The sequence below is a fragment of the Orbicella faveolata genome, unplaced genomic scaffold (assembly GCF_042242905.1).
Source record: "Orbicella faveolata isolate gen_17 unplaced genomic scaffold, um_ofav_v1 contig_25, whole genome shotgun sequence".
Lineage (NCBI taxonomy): Eukaryota > Metazoa > Cnidaria > Anthozoa > Scleractinia > Merulinidae > Orbicella > Orbicella faveolata.
In genome coordinates, this window is record NW_028301553.1 from 13,303,324 (window position 1) to 13,322,004 (window position 18,681).

Genomic DNA, 18,681 nt, shown 5'->3' on the forward strand with positions numbered 1-18,681 from the left:
ATCAATCATGTGCTTCGGTCCAATTCAAAGAGCACTCTTGGAGTAAAGGCGTCTCACATTCGAGATATCTCCCTTCTTGGGGTAACACGTTTCTCAGTTGTAGACATTTTGAGGGTAATAGTCAACCCCCGGGAAGTCAACACTAACCTGGACGTTCTTGCATAGAAAGAGAAACCGAGGAAATGGATGAATTTAATTAGAAGAAAAACCGTCGTAGTGAAATGAGCAATTTTTTACAATGTAAGTAGTTATGATAAAGCTTGAATTGGAGCTGGAAGAAATGTAGCCGTTAACTGGATGACGGGATTCAAGAATGTGTCCAGGGCGCGAATTTATAGGTCCAAGCCACGTTCATGTACCTCAATCAGGTTTCAATCAATTTTCCAATCTCTTAAAAGAATCTCTTTGATCCCGAATAAAGTTGCAGAGATGGTTTGCGTTTGCAGCTGTTTTTCTTTTTGGGAAAAAAAATGCGCTTACGAATGGCCGTAACATGATTATTATGAAAAGCAAATATTATTAAACATTTAGTTACTAATTTTCTCCCTTTCATGCGTCGTTTCTGTGTATATATGTATTAATTTATTTTAGGTTTTTAACATAATTTGTATTGATGACCCAGAAGCCCCTCAGAGGAGTGTTCAATTAAGTCTCATCATCATCATCATCATCATCATCATCATCATCAAAAGCAGCAAGCAACAAGAGCAAGGTGAATTTGCGGTGTTGTACAATGTTGTTCATAGTAATCACGTTACGGCCATTCGCATGCACATTTTATATCGGAAAACATTCGCGCTGTGGTCACATTCTTGGGTCACGAAATCCAACTGCCAAACTCCTTCTATTTCCGCGTTGCTTTTCTGTGGGATGATTAGCCTCCAACGCGGCGAGCTGTTAAAACGTCTGCGTAGAAGGCTTCAGGATTATAATATTGGCGCTTCAGGATCACTTGCGGCTCATTTTCAAGATAAGTTCCAGTCTGGGGATCATTTTGCGGTCAGAGATAATTTGCGGTATTGTACAACTTATGGTTTCAATAATTACGTTCCGGCCATTCGTATACACGTTTTCCATTGTAAAAAGAAACAAAACAAAATAAAGGGAGAATGAACATTTGAGAAACAAACTAATTTCCCCTATAAATTCTGAAAACTGCATCTTCTACAAAACAGCATAAAAAGAAACTTGAAAAGTCCTGTTTCATTCAGGAAAAATAAAGACCACCGCAAGACCACGGGTCAATTTGAAAGCCAAACACATCGTCTTTATTTGACATACGTTACTCTATTTGTGCATTTTTGTAATCACTCGTGTATTGAATATTCTGCTGAAAAGGATTTGCTCTTGGACTGACCTGTGCAAGACCATCTGCACAATTTCTCTCCCTGATAACTGGTTCCAGAGTCAGTTGAGTGGCGATCCAAAAGAAAACGGACCTTAATCTTGATTTCAAAATTTTCACAATTGTTTTCTCTCGCGTTGAATACGATTCCTTCTTTTTTCTCACTCAGCTTTGATAACCCTCCGCCACATATGCCCACCGCGTCGAAAAAAAATCCTTAGAATTTTCACTTCCTTAATTCCTTCCTTAAAGTGCAAACCTTTATCACGGACTGTTTTCGCCTACTCTCTACCAAACAAAAATAAATTAGGGCTTTAAATTCTCTCGCAAATTTTTCCACGAAAAGCTTTTATACATCACAAGAGAAGTTTTGGTTTTATAAGTTTTATTTCGATGCCAAATACTTAAGGGCCGATTTACACGGTACGACTTTGCCGAATGCGACAAGCTTACGACAGGCCTGCGACATAAACATACTGCGCAGCTTTCTGCGAGTCCATACCACTTGCAGGTTTATGTAATAATGCAGGCTGCAATGGTGGAGAGAACAGTGGACTGCTAATAAGGCAGGCCAGGATCAGTGGCGAATCTAGGGCTTCCCGCCTATTTTGGGTAAAAAAAGAAAAAATCACAGAAGGAAGTAAAGCCGGCAGGGCAAGCAAAACACCCGCCCCCTAGCTCACGGTCTTGATTCGCCACTGAGGATGCCGTTCAGCTGATCTAGGCAAGCATGAATTTTTTGCGGCATTACACTGTTTTAAAAAAAAGGCTCCCCTGCCTGCTGGGAGGCTCTCTTCCTTAGATATTCAGTGGTGTACTTATATGCTTAGATGGATGCAATATGTAAGGAGTGTCTGTGGAAAAAATGTGTCTTGGCACCGAAATTTATTGTATACCGAGGGGAAATAAAGGGTTCAGAAACCTGCTTTAGGTTAATTTTGTCCCAAAAAAAATTGATTCCCCACGAAAACAATACACCAACTTTCCATTAGTGAGGTTAAAATGTTACTGCTTACCCAGGAAAATTGGGAGAGCAAATAAAGTTCATAACCTTTTTTATTTACACTATCGACGAAATTCCCGCCATTTTTCCAAACTTGGAGACTGGCGCGGGGTCAGACCTCGCGCATGCTTATTACGTTTTTCCGCTGTGAAACTCAGGCCAACATCTGTTTTGTGTTTTTTGGTTTGCAATTACAAAGCCAAAATTGTGCTAGCGAGACGTGTTCTTCACGTAATTGCTCTTCTTGCGCTTCTAAATCCGTCGAACATGTTCATGCAAACCAGGCGAAACCCAACACGGCATAAGTTTCTTACCCAACTAATGAATGGCTACATGTACTATTCAATTAAGGCTCACCCCAATAAAGCAACCATCTCCCACAGTCTCTGCAATCAAAGAGTATAGAATATTTGGACTAAAAGGCCGACATAATTTTCTCACAGTAATGAAATGGGAAAGGATCTTGGAATGCATGTTTTTGTTATAAGCGTATAACTGGGATATTCATTCTCGTATTGCGCTATCAGTACAATAAGTTTACAGTAAGTTTCTTTCACGATTTTTTGAAGAAGCCTTTTAAAGAAGCTTGCTTGGTTGATTTGTTCTTCGTATCTGTATATGCCTTCTTGTTTGCTTTCTTTGCTGGAGATGGTCTTTTTTCGTTCACTGGCGGTTCATTAGTTATTTGAAGATCATCATCACTTGCATCAGTAGAGTCGCTCTCCCAAACTTTCTCGGCAACTACAAAAGAAAGAATGACAAAGGTAACTTTATCTGTTCCAGTTATGACTCATTAATAGTAACAGGTTACTACAAAAGCGAACACAAAGAAACAGACAAAGGAGCGAACGGACGGACGGGTAGACGGACAGACGGATATGCGGACGGACGGATGGGCGGACGAATGGACGGACGGAGGGCGGCCGGGCCGGTTGGTGGGCGGGCGCACGGACGGAAGGACGAATAAACAGACAAACAAAGAAACAAATACAAACCAAAAGTGATACGAAATAAAGCACAAGAAACAAATCAAAACACAGCACTTTTTAAGAAGTAGAGCGGAATTTTAATACGTTTAAAAAGACACCCGTCAAAATCTGAGCTCACGTTATCATCCGTTATTTTAAGTTACATCTTAAACAGAGCGCGTTTGAAAAACTACTGTGAATAATACAAATGTAAGAGCCTATTTTGAATCTCTTTGTTGGCTTCAGGTATATACAAGGGTAGGTATTTTACAGTTGAGGTATATGAAAGGGTATGGAAATCTATCATTTTGGTATTTAAAAGGCACTTTAAGGGACTTTTCGAACATAACTTCGTTTCAAGGATTTAGAGAAGAGATGCAATGCTTCTAACAAGGTATGCGAAAGGAGTAGCTTTTTCTGTCAAAATGGTATCCAAAAGGGTGAGGGGTTGGACCTCGGGGTGGAGCCTCCCCGTATGAAACTTTGAAGAGTACCCCCCCCTTTCCCCCACCCCCAGGAAGTGGTCGTTTGACGCTTTTTTCTGTAATGCAACTCTGCAAATGGAAGAGATACAGGCGTACTTTATCTCTTACCCATAAACCCTTCATCATTCATGTAGGTCTTGGACTTAAGTTGTCTTTTTCTCTTTCGTCGTCTTGCCGTGCCGTTCTCTGTTTGCCGAGACTGCTGTTGCGGCAATGGACTGTCACTTCTTGAAGAACCTTGGTCGGAGGGGACCTTCTTGTCCGGTTCATCATTCGTGACAGCTTGCTCTGTAGACAGAAAGAAAATCACAAGTACAAGCGAGACACAGTGGGTCAATGCTTACGAAAAGTATGCTTTTTACTCTCATAAATTATCTCGACTAACAGTTACCAGGGTCCTGCAAAGTCTGTGGTATGTGACGGACCATTATTTTTTTTGAGGGGATAGGGAGGGAGGGAGTTTTGGGCAAATACCAAAAAAAAAAAAAAAACATTCCTGCACAGCAAAAACTGCTGAAATAATATCGTGCATGGACAGGCATGGGAAGACATAGGCACGCAAGGCGTGCAAGAGTTTTTTTGGTTGGAATTACAAGCCCCTAAAGGGCAGCACTCAGTGGACTCTTTTTAACAGTTACGATAAGGTTAATCCAACAAGTTTTGTTTGGTTGCGATGTACAGCGATGTACAACCTTGGGATATATAATATCAAGCCTACTTTTATCAAGGTTTGATTCTAACAGTCGATAAGTGGCTTTGTTTATTTGATCTACATGGAGCTGTCACCAGCAAGTTATCGCTAACAGGTCGCTCATCCGAATTTTGGTAGTTTACTATCAGTTCTTCTTCAAACGGTTTCTTTTATACTACCTTCATTTATAACTCCTCTCCTTCCCACTTATTAACTCCCCCAGTTACAAAGTGTACGAAAATCCCCTTATGAAGTTGTATCAGCTTAGGGCGTTCTAACCAGCATTTTACGGTATAGAGCGGTTTTCTTCTGAGTGTCGAAAAGTAATTGGTTTTGTATCAACTACGCTACACGATTGGCTTAAAAAACTCGCGCCACTTTTTCATCCAATCAGAAGTCGTGGCTCCCTCGTACGCGTTTTTCCGCGCTTTGCGTCAGCTACATGTAATTGCTTCGAGTTTTGATTGGTTCTCTGTATTGTCAGAGTCATTATGTAATTGGCTTGGGTGCTTACTTTGGTTTTGGTTTGACAACACTCAATTGAAAACTTCTCTATCCAAGTCTCTGATCACTTGCTTTAAACTCATAAGTTAAGTGACTGGCATTGTATTGGTGTTTTTGTTTTGTTTTTGTCTTTGTTTTTTAAGGAGAAGTCACGTGTCGATCTCTGGTGGCATATTACCATCATCACTGCTGTCTTGTTTTGGAAATTCCCTCGTCCGTTTTCTTTTCTTCTTTGGCTTCATTTCTAGTTCTTCGTCTACAGCCCGAAGGAAAGGGTATTACAAAACAACATGTATAAAAAATATTTGAAACAGACTTTAATAGAGAGAAATTCGGAAAAACTCGTCGATATTTGTATTTGTATTTGTTCACTTTTCTGGCCTCAACCAGGCACAAATCACACCAGGTTTTGAGAAGAGTCCTAACAAGTAACCGATAAAAAGGTTACGGCTACATATTTCGAACAAACTTTGAGATATCAAAACGCACGTTGGTTGTGGATCGACCATCCAACACATTTAACTTTTGTATCTGTTGTTGCTCTTGTGAAACTTGCTCGGGTTCACAACCATTCCCCTATCTCAGTTACATAAAAATGTAAAACAAAAATGTTAAGTTTAAAAAAAGTTCAATCAGCACCGACACTACATCTACCCGTTGATATAGATTAAAAGCTTTCCCCATCGTTTTGTGACCGAGAGCCTGTTTCATTGTCAGTCCGGAATATCCCGATAAATTAGGACATCTGTGATGTCACGAAACTCACGTTTCAACCAATGAGAATGCGTGTTTTGATTGGAGTGTTGTGTTTCACAACAAACCAAGAGATTCAAGATGGCGGACAAAGAGAGTCGCGAATACTTTCCAATGCTATGAATGCGGGCCTTCAGGAGGTATATATTTATCTCGAATTGAGTTAAATACTGTCCAAATTATAAAATAAAAGGAAAGTTTGTGTTCGCGTTCCATGTCACAGACAATTCTGCCCAGATAACGATTATCCTCGGACCGAAGGCAGCACCACAGAACGTAATGCGGGCTACGTTTGACGAGCTGCTGTTATCATTCTTTCGAAAGAGACCGTACAATCGGTAATCATTTTTACTTTGCCTTTTTCTAAGCACAGAAATGATCGATATGAGAATTGAGGCTTTCCTCCTATCTAGGGATTATCGGGCCGAAATCGACAGCACGCGCATGTTCTTATATGCCGGCAAAGATAAATTGTAGATGTCCAAAATGTTATACGTTTTGGCTAAATCGAGGAAATGAAATCATCATTAAAACAGAATTTTCAATAACGCATACGAGTGAGAAATTCTTGTTCTTTTATACAAAATAAACTGAGCTAGAAAAAAATGTATCCAAAATTTTAGTGTTATCAGATGCAGGGATAGCCAAAAATTCTGTTAATATATTCTTTGTAAATCTGAAATTTCTCCATTTTGGTATTTATTTCAAATATTTCTTGTATCCCTTTGTTACTGTGCTAAAAGATATCATGTCTGATTTCCACATTTAAATTATGAAAACTTACATATAATTGCTGACTTTCACAAGTTATTTACCCAAAAATATCAAAATATAATTCCTGGACAGGTTGACAAGGGAGCATTCACAATCCATCCACATGTCCCAAGGTTTTATTATATATTTATTTAAAGTATACAAAACAAATTCAGTCTTGAAAGTGAAATCCATTTTATTTTATTCACTCTTTAGGTACTCTCGACCTTGAATTTGCCTCTTAGCAGAATGCAGGACCTGAAACAAATCACAAGCACTTAGAAGATTATTACATTGCTTACAGATGTCAATTTTATTACAAATGTATTTTTCGTTTTAACATATGAATTTATTTTGAATGTAGTTACCACATTAGTCTAACTAAATAAGAGATTGTCCTCAAGTGGTCTGATAACTCTTATGTTTTCTATTTTTTATTACATATTCTCAACCAAACTGATATGTTTCCTGTTCACAACCAATTAATGTTTTGCATTGGTTTCACAATTAGTAATGTTCAACACTCGACACTACACTCTGAACTCTCGTACCTTTTTAGTCTTCGCCTTCATAAAAATTATTTTGCAAAAACATTACTTTCTGGTACATTCAAACTTCATGGGGAGGTGAAAAGAATCATCATCTACCAGGAACAGCTGCAGTGTGTATAGTTTTTAAAAAATGCCAAAAAAAAAAGAGTGCAATGCACCCTACAAACCTTAACTTATATGTTTGCATGGCCCTCAACGTCTCATAAATGAGCACAAACAATCTCTCTACCCTTTGTGCCATTCCTTGGGATACTGATAGCATCCATTTACAGGGAATCACTGCAGTACCCCTGGCCTGTCTGTTTCGCTGCCACTTCTGTGCTGTAGGTGGTTTTCAACAGGCTGCTGGCTCTCCAGTGATAAAACTGGGGTGCACATTCGGTGAATCCACCAAAACAGAGACCTCCTAAATTTGTTTAATTTCGTCCGCGTACTTAGCGACGTCTTATTTCCTCTCTTTTCCCTTTGTTTTTTCCCCCAAAAATTCGGCAAAGTGCCTCGAGCAGTCGAGTATGCTCTTCCATGTACTTAAAAAGGAGAAACTGAAAACAACTGTCATAAAAATGAACGAATGATGCATTACTCAAGCCTTATAACAACAGCAGTTCAGGTACACTTGTAACGCCTCAAATTCAAAGAGAGTTTACAAAATATCGACGTTGTTTACAACTGTGTAATTTGGCATGATGAAGCTTTAACAACACTAGAACCAGTAAAAAATATACACAGCTCAATGAAAAATACGTGAATACTAGAAAATAACGCGTACACTTTACTAACCTTAATATTTGGACACAAAATCGCGTCTACATCGTCGCTTGACACGAAAAAAACTCAATGATTAGAGGACAGTCAACGTCCTCCCACTACCAAAATGGCCACTTATTCTCCTTCTCAACGTTTGGTCGGAAAAAGTCCTGGATAATGCTGGCCAGACTCTATGCGAGACTGGAAACAACATATTTTCTTCGTCCGCATAAAAGGCCCGCCATTTTCCCTGCTAACAATAGCTTCTTGACGTCATGACTGTCCTAATTTATCGGGATATTCCGGACTGATTATCTTCTGTAACCAAGTGTAACCGATCATGCTTAACAATAAAAGATTCTGATAGAGCTGCTACCCATTTGTTTGTTTATCATTCATACTACCCAATTGTTGATTTGCTTATCTGAACCTTCAAGACTAACATTTTATTAATGGTATGGTCTATGAACACATCTTTCAATGTACATGTTTTTCAGCTACAAATTTATCTAACATCTCAACATTTTTTAACATCATAAGTTCTATCTTGTCAAGTGGGTTTCCTTTTACATGTACCTGGCTCGTTGATCACAGCTTTATTCTTTCCCACTTTACTGCTGAAAACATATGAAGATTGTTCGCAAAAGAGTTGTTTAATTAAGATCCAGCTGTTTGTCAGAACAATATCAACAAATAGGCAGTAAGCACCGGCAAGCTAACAAATGTCATTGTTGTCAATTTTAGTTTCTTTAGTTCTCTTGTTGCCTTTAGTTGTATTTAGTTGTATTTAGTTGTAGATAACTCCTGTAAACATCACCCGCCTAGATTAGCTCAGCCACCCGCGGGCATGTTACAATTGTACTTTTGATTTTAAAACACAGTAAAATGTATGTATGTAAATGTATGTCATGTCAGTTACTTTTGTGTGGTTTCAGCCTCTTGTTCCTCTTTCTTCTGTATCTGGGTAATATGGAACAAAATAATAAAGTCGGGAACTATTCATTCAAACAGTCAAAGACGATACAAATCTTATTTGTAATGCAGAATGAGTGTCTGAACATTAGTTACTTCTCACATGCATATCACTGCAGCAGATTACAAAAAATGTAAATGTAATTTCAGAGATTTTCTATTAGTAACAAAATGCTCTTAGTACCTCATTCTTGTCACCCTTTACAAATTTGCTTTCTTAAAAAAGTAAAGGAAATGCCTTTGAAAACTGGGAGGATGGAAGAAAGGACAGAGAGACCGACAGACAAACAGACAGACAGACAGACAGACAGACAATCCAAGAGGTTCACCTCCTAACTTATTCTGGACACAAGTGTTTGAGATCATTCAGCTATGTGCAGTGGCTATTGTAAATAGCCAGGAGTAGTTGCGAGCATGCAAATGCAATCCCGAAACTAAAATATACTAGGCAATGCTCTCTGGGCAAGCACCCAAAATGTTAATGCCTAAAAAATGATATGAGTCCTTTTCCGATGCAGTGATGAATGACAAAGGAGACTGCACGAGATGCGTACTGCTGAGTTTGTTAACAATCATCTAAAATAAAATAAGGGTGAATGGGATAACTGTTTTGTTATTTTATTTTATTTGTTGTGTTTGTTGTTTTCTAATTGGTTGGATGATGTGGACATTTCAGTTTGATCTACACCAAGTGAAAGATTGAGAAGGAGTCACAGGAAACATGAGTGGAAAGCGAGCAAGAATGGAGATTTCTTCTGAAATGTCCGTCGCACAATCTCCCTAAGTTGTCTATATTCTATAAAACCAAGTCGAAAGGCTAGCGGGGAGATTCGAAGTACTAGCGTACATGTACATGTACTTACTATAGTGATTGTAATCAATGTTGTGATTGGTGGATTTAGTGGGCAGAACTTAAAATGATTGGCTCATGCAACTGTGCGATTACAGGTGTCCGATTACAGCCAACTGTCCGATTACACTGTCCGATTACAACTTTTCAGATTAATTAAAGCAAAATACAGCAATGTGTGCACCAATCACATTTGAGGAAATTGTAATTGTTATAATTAGTCACGTAATCGGCGCCTGGTCACGTTGGTGTCCAATTACAGGTATCCACATTTCACAAGTTGTAATTGAATACCTGTAATTGAATACCACGTGATTTGCACGTCAATTACGCGCACTTTAATGGCTTTTCTTTTAATATTTCCTACAGCTATGGAAGGTGCTACTCACGTTTTCGGTCAAGGGAAGTTCTCAAAACACTGTTTTTAATTTCGAAATTTGTTGTAAATACGATTAATTAGTAATTGAACCTCGTGTCGTACAATTTAGGCGGTAATAGTGCTCATAGTTTCAAATCGGCCTCGTCCGATTTTGAAATTACTCGCCCGATTACTCTCTGAAAAGACCAATTTCGATATACTAAAATTCAGCCTAAAACAATAGACCTCAGCACGAGGCTGTGGGGGAAAAACCCCACCAACTTTGTAGCCAGTACCTCGTGCTGAGGTCTATTGTTTATGGCTGAATTTTGATACATCGAAATTGATCTATTATAATCCACTCGGTCCAATTACTATTACTTACACCATTACTAATAAAATAACAGAAGTGGTTTTTGTGTTACCATTTACCATGTGGTTTAAAGATCTTTATAGACATGTTTGCATTTCCATGTGTTAAGTCGAATTCTAAGGAAATCTGTGTTTTAAAAAATATCTTTTCCTTCTTTTTTTTTAGAAAAATACTGACGTCAGCAGTTTTTTCGAGACTCGAGGCTAATTATATTGGGAAAATGGGTGGCTATCCCCCATTTTATTGGGATTCCAATAGCCCCTTGCTAAGATCTACTTGTTCCATATGGTCCTAATTGCGCCTGAAGACCTTTGTATTTAGTAGGCACCGTCCTAAAGAACGTCCACTTGCTTACTGAAGTGAATAGGATAGGCTAAATTTCATGCTGCCCTCGGGTTATTCAAAACTAATTTCAATTTTAGGTGATTGATTCTGACCGACTAAGGAAATTTCTCCAAACGTTAATGAAAAGTTTAACAAAATGTCACCCTCAGTTTACACGGTAAAATACATAATTCATATATAAATCCCACTTCTCTCCACCTTTCCTGAGCCCAATTCGTTATGGTCGTTATGTTCCCCGACAATAACGATTAGCCGGCGTATTCAGAATTTGCTGAAATTCTCAAAAGCAGTTGATTCATCCTCCGCCTAAACTCCAATACGTCGGCTGTTTCTCCACTTCATTTGACCCTGCCATAGCAAGCGCGATTTGACATGAACTTCTGAGTAAAATCCTTTCTCTTTCGACAGAATTCAATTAGTACTGCTTTTACATTCCGTTGCAATTTTGAATTAGGTTTTCCGCATTTCCCACGTTTCTCGCGGGGAAGATGAAGTTAAACAATTGTAGGTTTAAAAATCGCGCTTGAATTTCTGAGCTGTGTTCAGATGGCACTACGTTCAGCTGGCTATGACAACATGGTTTTGAAAGTGAAACAATTCGTTTGTCTGTAAAGGCCCAGTCTGAAAAGCATTAAGGACAAATTTCGTGACGGCAAAATAAAGCATCTTACAACCGAAATAAGGCATGCGAGGATGTTTCAGTGAATAGCTTTTAGTCTCAGAGAGCAACATTTGATCTCGTGTTTTTTTTCCTCCCCTTCCCTTCTACAACATTCATTATGCATCTTTAACTTCAGACAGTACCTCGTGGTTCACAGTTGGAGCTTGAGTCTCCCAAGGAGCAAGGCAATATAAGAATACAAATAAATCACTTCTGTTGCTCTAATGTTCAGATGTTCGTGAACGTATGTTACTTAAAAATTTTAAATGGCAACGAGTTCGTTCTGTTTTCTTTCCCTTGATCTATATTTCGAGGAAAGGTCTAATAAATTTGTTCACAGGATGGATGGCTTGTATTTCCACAATTAATTTGAATTTCAAGCAGAAGGAACACTCGAAGTTTAACCTCATTACAACGACCTAAGAACTCGGATTGAACTTGAGAGTTCGAGAGATATCCATTATGTTGTGAAGAAAGAGGTATCTGAAATAGAACCAGTGCATTCAACAACGATAGTGGAAAGGAATTTTAACGTAAGTAGATTTATCACTGTTTGAATAATTTATCGACCATCTTTCGACGCTGATGGGCTTAATGCAAATACTTTCGTCGACAAAGGTTTTCCTCTTTCTTTCCTGAATCAGTTTGCAACCGTTTTAATATTTCTTTTAATTTCCCTAAAGCGTGGACTTTTAAATGAAGTTAGATCTAGCGTCGATGTTTTTTTTTTCTTTACACTTTGTCCATGTTTCCGCTGCGTATCAGTTTGAACCAGTCCGGCATTTTGAAAACGGAATACGGTTTTTACAAGCATGTAAACAAAAATCGTGCTTGTTCTAAACGCAATCTTCCAATTCAATTTGCTGTATTACACGGGTTCAGCTTTGTAGCTTTTAACATTGAATATATTGGAAAACATAACCGCTTAAAAGTTCCATCTAATCTAACCTCTTGTTGTTATGTCATACTCAAGCAACGTGAAGTCTGTGCATATTTAATATTTTTGAATGTGACTGCACTTTTAAACGCTCGCCATCTGCAATGCCCTAACCCGAGTAAAATCTGGAGTCCACATCCACTTTAATTTACCAAAAGAAAGAGAATAATTTCATCACAGGGAACAGGGAACAAAATCAATTGAAAATTCATCTGCTTTTTCTTTCGTTTTCGCTTTCGTTCTGTTTACAGAACAAAAACAAAATAATTTAGGAGTTTTAAATTCTCTGTCGAATTAAAGAGAAGAAATAAACTGACCTCCAAAGTATTGATACTCCAGAAGGGAAGATGTTTATAAATCGTAATAAATTACAGCTTTTTTCGAGCTCAAATACGTTGTCAGTACCTTTATTACAAGACAAGCATGTCGAATGAGGTTATATCGAAGCCCTTGGCTAGAAATAAACATTGTTAAAATATCATCGATTGTTTGAAAATGGACAGCTGTATTCAGCCAGTCTAGTCTGTTCAGTTTATCTTCTTACTGAGCATCCGTGTAAATATCCATGAACAAAAGTGTGATTTATTTCAAACTTGTTTTCTCCTCAGGCTCTGTGAAACGTCTCTCCTTTTGTGTCAGTGCTGTGCAAGTTAGTCGCCTTGATCTGTAAACCGCAAGGGATAGTGCAGCTCTGTGAGAAACAATATAGATAAAAATACATTTAAATTGTGAACTTTAAAGAATGTTATTCACCGGTTATTAACAACAAAGACTAAGAATCCAGAGGAATCTACTTGACTTGAAAAGAAACCATGCAAGCTACAGCGAGTGAATTACTTAAATTGAATGTTCGAGCCGGTACAGCCCGGGCTTTTTAATCAGCGAGACAGAACATGTAACTTCAACAGAAAATGCTTAACTTTCATGCATGATGATAGTAAACATTTCGTGCAGAAGAAAACTCGATTGTGGACCTAATATGTTTTAAATATGTCACGTTACGGGCGTATATACGCAGTTTGTTTACAAGTATAGTAGATCTAGTAGCGGACATCTTTGATTTCAAACGTTGTAAATCATTTTTAAATACTTGGATTTTCACTTCGTGTTTCAGGGGCGGCGTGCCTTATCTGATGAGTATTAAGAATGGAAAATGTTCTTTAATAATACAACTAAAGTTACTTGTTCTTCAATAAAAATTCATTTCTTAAAATGAGAAATCGACGAGTTCCGAGTTCTTGCAAGCAAGCCATGTGGCGCGCAGTAGTAATACTAGAATTAGCGAGTGGTTCATAAAAAGATTCCAGTGGAACTCAAGAGTGTCATCAGTCTGCTTTTGGTTTCAAATATTTTAACCTAGCAATGACGGTAGTTTGTTATTTTTTTCTGTTAGTCAGAGTCGTGAGTTAACGAGCATTATCAAATAGCGACTGGACGAAACGAGTGAGTTTGGTTTGTTTTCATCGAAACTCATGGTTAGTTCTTTCTTCACTTTGCATATGAATTCACCTTACAACAAGCTCAAACAGATCGAAGAAATCATCAACTATAAAACTCGAAAACACATAAGAGTGGCTGTACAGTGACTCTTTACACTCCAGCTGATTCAAGATATTTCCTTCTACTCGAACAACAGGTTTTAACTCCAAAGTTACTTATATAGAACTTGATCTCATAACACAACAACCAACCGACACTGCGGAAACCTATTTCCAAAATTCAGCAAGATTAGCACAGCTGGTAAAATAAAACGCCCGTACAACACTATAATTCCTTTCAAATGATATATATCTAGAGAATCTTCGTGGAAAGTAAGGAACCGATGATTGTAAATAGCAACAGCGATCTTGAAGTTGTTTTGCATAATGATTTCACTACTTGAATCCCTCAGATGAATATTTTTCTTTTTTATATACTTTTATATTTTGATGATTCCTCTCCCGTCGATTATGGGCGTTATACTGCCTCAACTGCAAATAGTGAGACATAATTTCATTTGCTCATTTTGAGTATCTCTTTACTTAGTAATGGTGAAATAAGTTGGAAAAATATACCTAAGTTTATGAGATGTACTTCTTGCATAACCATGCAGTCGCACAACACAACATAGGCCATAAAGATGTGTTAGTCGAAGAATAATATCAAATTTTTACATGGTACTTTTTTATTAAAGGGTCAGTCTCATCATTCTAAACTTTAGGTGTATCTTCAATATGTGTCTCATAACCGTTCGTTGCAATAAACGATAGCAGGAAGCAGTTATAGTATGATTATTTGTATATTCATCGTGTTTTCACTGTTAAGTCAACACGTGCAAATGATTCCAGACCTAATACACTCTCTAACTTAGACTGATTTTCCTTTGTGGCTGTCTCTAGAGCTGTAATGTGCAATGCTTAAAGACAGATCTTTACCACCACTGCTCCATTATACCCTTATGTATCGGCAGCGCACAATGTACTGTAGGTTAAGCTTCTTGCTTTAGAACTTCGACAAATCAACCATGGCCTGAGGACCACAGAAACGTATCTATTTTGTTGCGACTGAGTCAGATATGGGCTTAATATGACAACAAGTAGAAACATTGAAATGAAGCTACCTTCTGCATCGGTTCTGTCATCATTTTGTGTTGGAATACGCCAGTTAAGGTCCTCGGAACATGGAACGGGATATCCCAGCTCCATATCTGTGAGAGACAGGTTTAAATTTCAGTTACAAATTTTACTGACTTGAGACCTCGAAGAAATTGATTTCAAATTTTCTTTTAATTCGTGTTCGCAACATGATAAGACCAGAAGCATCAAATGACGAGAGAAATAAACGACAAATCGTTGGATCGAGACACTATGCGTCAGTTGTGCTTATGACTACATGTTACAAGGTATTATAACAGGCTGTATCGATGTAGAAGTTCAGTCGTGAGACTATTGTAATCATGTATTGAAATGAAATTCCGATCCACACAAAAATAAACATTACATGTCCAACCGCAAAGGAACAGCTAGACCATGCAACCCGTTTCTTGCATGCATTCGCACATATGGAGGTGTATAGATCAAGGTGAAACTAAAAATCTATTAGTGATTCTACGTCAAAACGGGGTGTCTTGCCTTTCCTAAGGAAGATTTCATTAGATCAATCTCTGATTTCAAGGATTAACTTGCTTTCTTTAGGTTATAAGCTTCTAGTGATAATAGCTATAAACACTTATCTGATCTAGTTCGTGATTAGAACTTAGTTTTAGGAGTTTTGTACCTTCAATGGCTTCATGAATTTCAGTTGGACAGCGCCCATGCTGTGCGAGCGCATTTAATCCTAAAGAATAAAACAAGACCACCCACAGACGAAAAAGCCATAATATTGCGTGAAGACAGCGTCGGAAACACTTGCGTAGTGACCAGGCCATATCTGTTAAGTTTGCGCGTGTTCTTTCTATCTTCTGGAGAAAGGCGATTTGAAACTAAGAATTGGGCGAAGTGCCGTTCATAGTAGTGTCAGGGGGGCGCCAGGATCTCTGAGAGGGTGGTTAGGGTGATTTGATGTGGTGGGGGGTTAAGGGGGTTGCTTTAGAGGCCCAAGACAATTCTAAACGCTTGCATCTATAAAAGCTCTGAACTCCATATATGGTGACTTTTCCAAAAGGATATCTCGGAACAGTTTAGTATCAGTGTCATGTTCCAGACAATGGGAGCAGTTTTTAGTTTATATTTAGTTTATATTTATTACATTTTGTAAAAGAACTGAGTTACTGCGCGCGCTCTCATTGGTCGATAGGTGTGTTTAGATCAGAGTATGTAAACACGGTTGTGACGTTTCAGATTCGCGCGTATTTTTGAGAATTATTTTATAAAAGCAATAGAGCTTTTTTCACTCTTACATAGTCTCATCTAAACACTCGGGGGGCTGGGAGAATTCTCAAAACTTATGCAAACCAGCGACAAAGTCTGGGGTTTGCATAACTGTTTCGAATTCTCCCATTTTTCCTAGTGTTTAGATGAGGCTATCTAAACACGGTAAAAATAAAAGTGCTGTTATGCTTAAATAATTTTTCAAAAACAAATGAGACGTGCTGTTATCTGACTGCATCGTTGTCAAGATCTGTCGCTCAACCTTTTAATTTTTTTTGTTATATTACTATTTATTGAAACCTCTATTGTTTTGTAAGTCGCTGACGTGACATTTCAAACTACCGTAAACTTCCCAAAGTAACGAGGATCGTTACTTTTGGAATTAGCGGCTTTTGGGCACGTTACTTTTGAGAGGTCGTTACTTTCGAGTGGTCGTTACTTTCGGGGAGCAAAAAACATTGCATAAAATCGGTACGACTAAGCTCTTTTGACGAAATATAAGACGGAAATTCGCAAGATTGATTCCTTGTTCCACTTTAAATCTATGTTTAGTTGCTGCCACATGAGTAGGCTATTCACATCTAAATCATGTTGTTGGTTGGCAGGAAAGTAAATCAGATATCTTCAACTGTTTGAACTTCATGACGCACTGCTATGATAGTCCCCTGAATCATTAAGAGGAAATCCGATAGGAAATCGAGCAATTTCAACTTTCAGTGGACAAAAACCTTGCACCAGAAAAATTCTACGTATATTACAGTCCTTTTTGCATTTTCTAAAAGCTAAAGATATAAATATTTGCCTGAAATAACTCCAAAAACAATTTCCCGGTGCAGAAAAATTGACAAACGCAGGTAAAATTCCATCATCAGCTTCATTCCACCAGTATCTTCATATGTTTCATATGAGCTTCAACATTTGTTTTCAACATTTGGTGTTGTTAGAAATGATTTCTTTTAAGAAGAAAGTTAAAACAGTCGCATAGAAATTTGCAATACAAGTTAAACAATGTCGGTACAAAGTTTTTGTCCACTAAATACTCGAACTTCTGGCGGATTCCTTCTTAAGAGTGCCTGCCTGTAAAAGTCAGACAAATTCTTAATTTCGCGGCAAGGGTCGAAAATTCGATTTCGCTAATATTCTTATGGTAGATAGGCTAGGGCATGACAAAAACTACTGGATAGTTTTTTTGGCAAAATATCCTTTTATTTCAAAGAAATATGCAAATTACCAAATGCCGTTAAAATCGTCATTTAACGCACCATTTTATTAAGCAAGTTTGAGAGCCTCGCATGCAAAACCACATCATTCTTCCGTCTTTAAAACACTCAAATATTTTTGTGCAATGTTTAAATGTGTACTGGGTTGATTTTAGGGAATGCTGCGTTGTCTTTTTGGGTGAACAATAATTAAATTTCGAAGACATGTATTTCATTTACTTAAAAGTACTTCGTGAATATAATTAATTTTCACTATGTGCGAAACCTTCAAATGGATCAAGCTTCTGGTGGTTGAATTGCAGAAGGATGGTCTACAGATTGCTGTAAAAATTTCTTTGGGCAAATGATTGTGAGCGACGCGAGAGCTTTTCAAAGTACGTCAAAAATGCAAATATTTGACCATCCGTCGTCAAATTTCAATTTACGGGTTAGACGTATATTTTAGCATGTGCCACACCACTTGACCTATAATAAGTTGAAATAGACACAGAGCTGATAATTTCGAAATGTTCTAACCTTATTTGTTGTAAAAGGCAGGTCCAAAGCCGATTTGACGTGTTTCTAGTCGATCTCTCACCATTCGTCGCACATAAAGCAGAAGTTCACTTTTGTTTACACAAGGCTAACGTCCGATGTACATCGCCTACTGTCAACCTATTTTTGGTCGAATACTATGAATCTGTGACCATCTTTCTGCGCTTATGAACATCACTGCATCTAAGTCTAAAACGGCTGAGTCATTTGTAGATAGTTGCTTGCTTTACGCTTCGCCAAAATATTGCGTTTGATCGATTGCTGACCATCGCTGATAAGCGTGTCGGCGCAGCACAATCTTACAGCCGTTATTTGTTCGTCACGCAATGCTGTCACGGCATATGCTGCACATTTTGATCTATTTTGTATAGAGTACTCTCGGGATAACTGAAACAATTTAATCATTGTTCATCTGTTTGTTCATATATATAATAATATGTGTATATTTATATAATCGCGTTCTATAGTGTACGTGGAGTCGGTCCACATCACGTTTGTTATACGTTCTGACGTTTCAGACAACAGCTGATAAAGCTAGTGCCTGTACTCACTAGAATTTTAAGAAAATCGCCATAAGCAAATTATAGATCAATGAAGCAAGAACTAGCTGAAATAAAAATAGGAAATCACAACGTGTCTAATTCGTGAGAAAAACAGACTAAATTTAATTAGTAATTACGTGAGTAAATAGCCCTGGCCATGCCATTTTATTTGGCGTATTTTGTTTGCTTAGTGGCGAGGCATTGGTATGTTGTTGTCAATACAGTCCAAAATTATCGTCAG

At 38.0% G+C, this 18,681-nt stretch overlaps 1 protein-coding gene and 2 long non-coding RNA genes across 3 annotated transcripts; 2 read left to right on the forward strand and 1 right to left on the reverse strand.

The window, feature by feature from the left end:
- Positions 1 to 2,800: 2,800 nt before the first annotated feature.
- LOC149109043 (uncharacterized) lies at positions 2,801 to 5,238 on the reverse strand. The gene is made up of 3 exons (XM_089294584.1): positions 5,175 to 5,238; positions 3,910 to 4,089; positions 2,801 to 3,089 (listed from the first exon to the last, which is right to left on the reverse strand). Exons 1-3 carry the CDS (start codon positions 5,236 to 5,238, stop codon positions 2,902 to 2,904), a joined length of 432 nt encoding a protein of 143 aa, XP_089150710.1. The 3' UTR covers positions 2,801 to 2,901.
- A 41-nt stretch (positions 5,239 to 5,279) lies between these two features.
- LOC149109044 (uncharacterized) lies at positions 5,280 to 8,173 on the forward strand. Its single transcript, XR_016208546.1, has 2 exons — positions 5,280 to 6,087; positions 6,719 to 8,173. It is a non-coding gene; the product is annotated as an uncharacterized LOC149109044 (long non-coding RNA).
- Positions 8,174 to 11,453: 3,280 nt separating this feature from the next.
- LOC149109045 (uncharacterized) lies at positions 11,454 to 13,516 on the forward strand. Its single transcript, XR_016208231.1, has 2 exons — positions 11,454 to 11,892; positions 12,905 to 13,516. It is a non-coding gene; the product is annotated as an uncharacterized LOC149109045 (long non-coding RNA).
- The last annotated feature ends 5,165 nt before the right edge of the window (positions 13,517 to 18,681 follow it).

Excerpts from the sequence above, each read along its gene's own strand:
- LOC149109043 (XM_089294584.1), bottom strand. The coding sequence starts at position 5,238 with ATGAAGCCAAAGAAGAAAAGAAAACGGACGAGGGAATTTCCAAAACAA. Across the intron at positions 4,090-5,174 it reads ACAAGACAGCAGTGATGATG|AGCAAGCTGTCACGAATGAT; the intron begins GTAATATGCCAC and ends TTCTGTCTACAG. Across the intron at positions 3,090-3,909 it reads GAATGATGAAGGGTTTATGG|TTGCCGAGAAAGTTTGGGAG; the intron begins GTAAGAGATAAA and ends TTTCTTTTGTAG.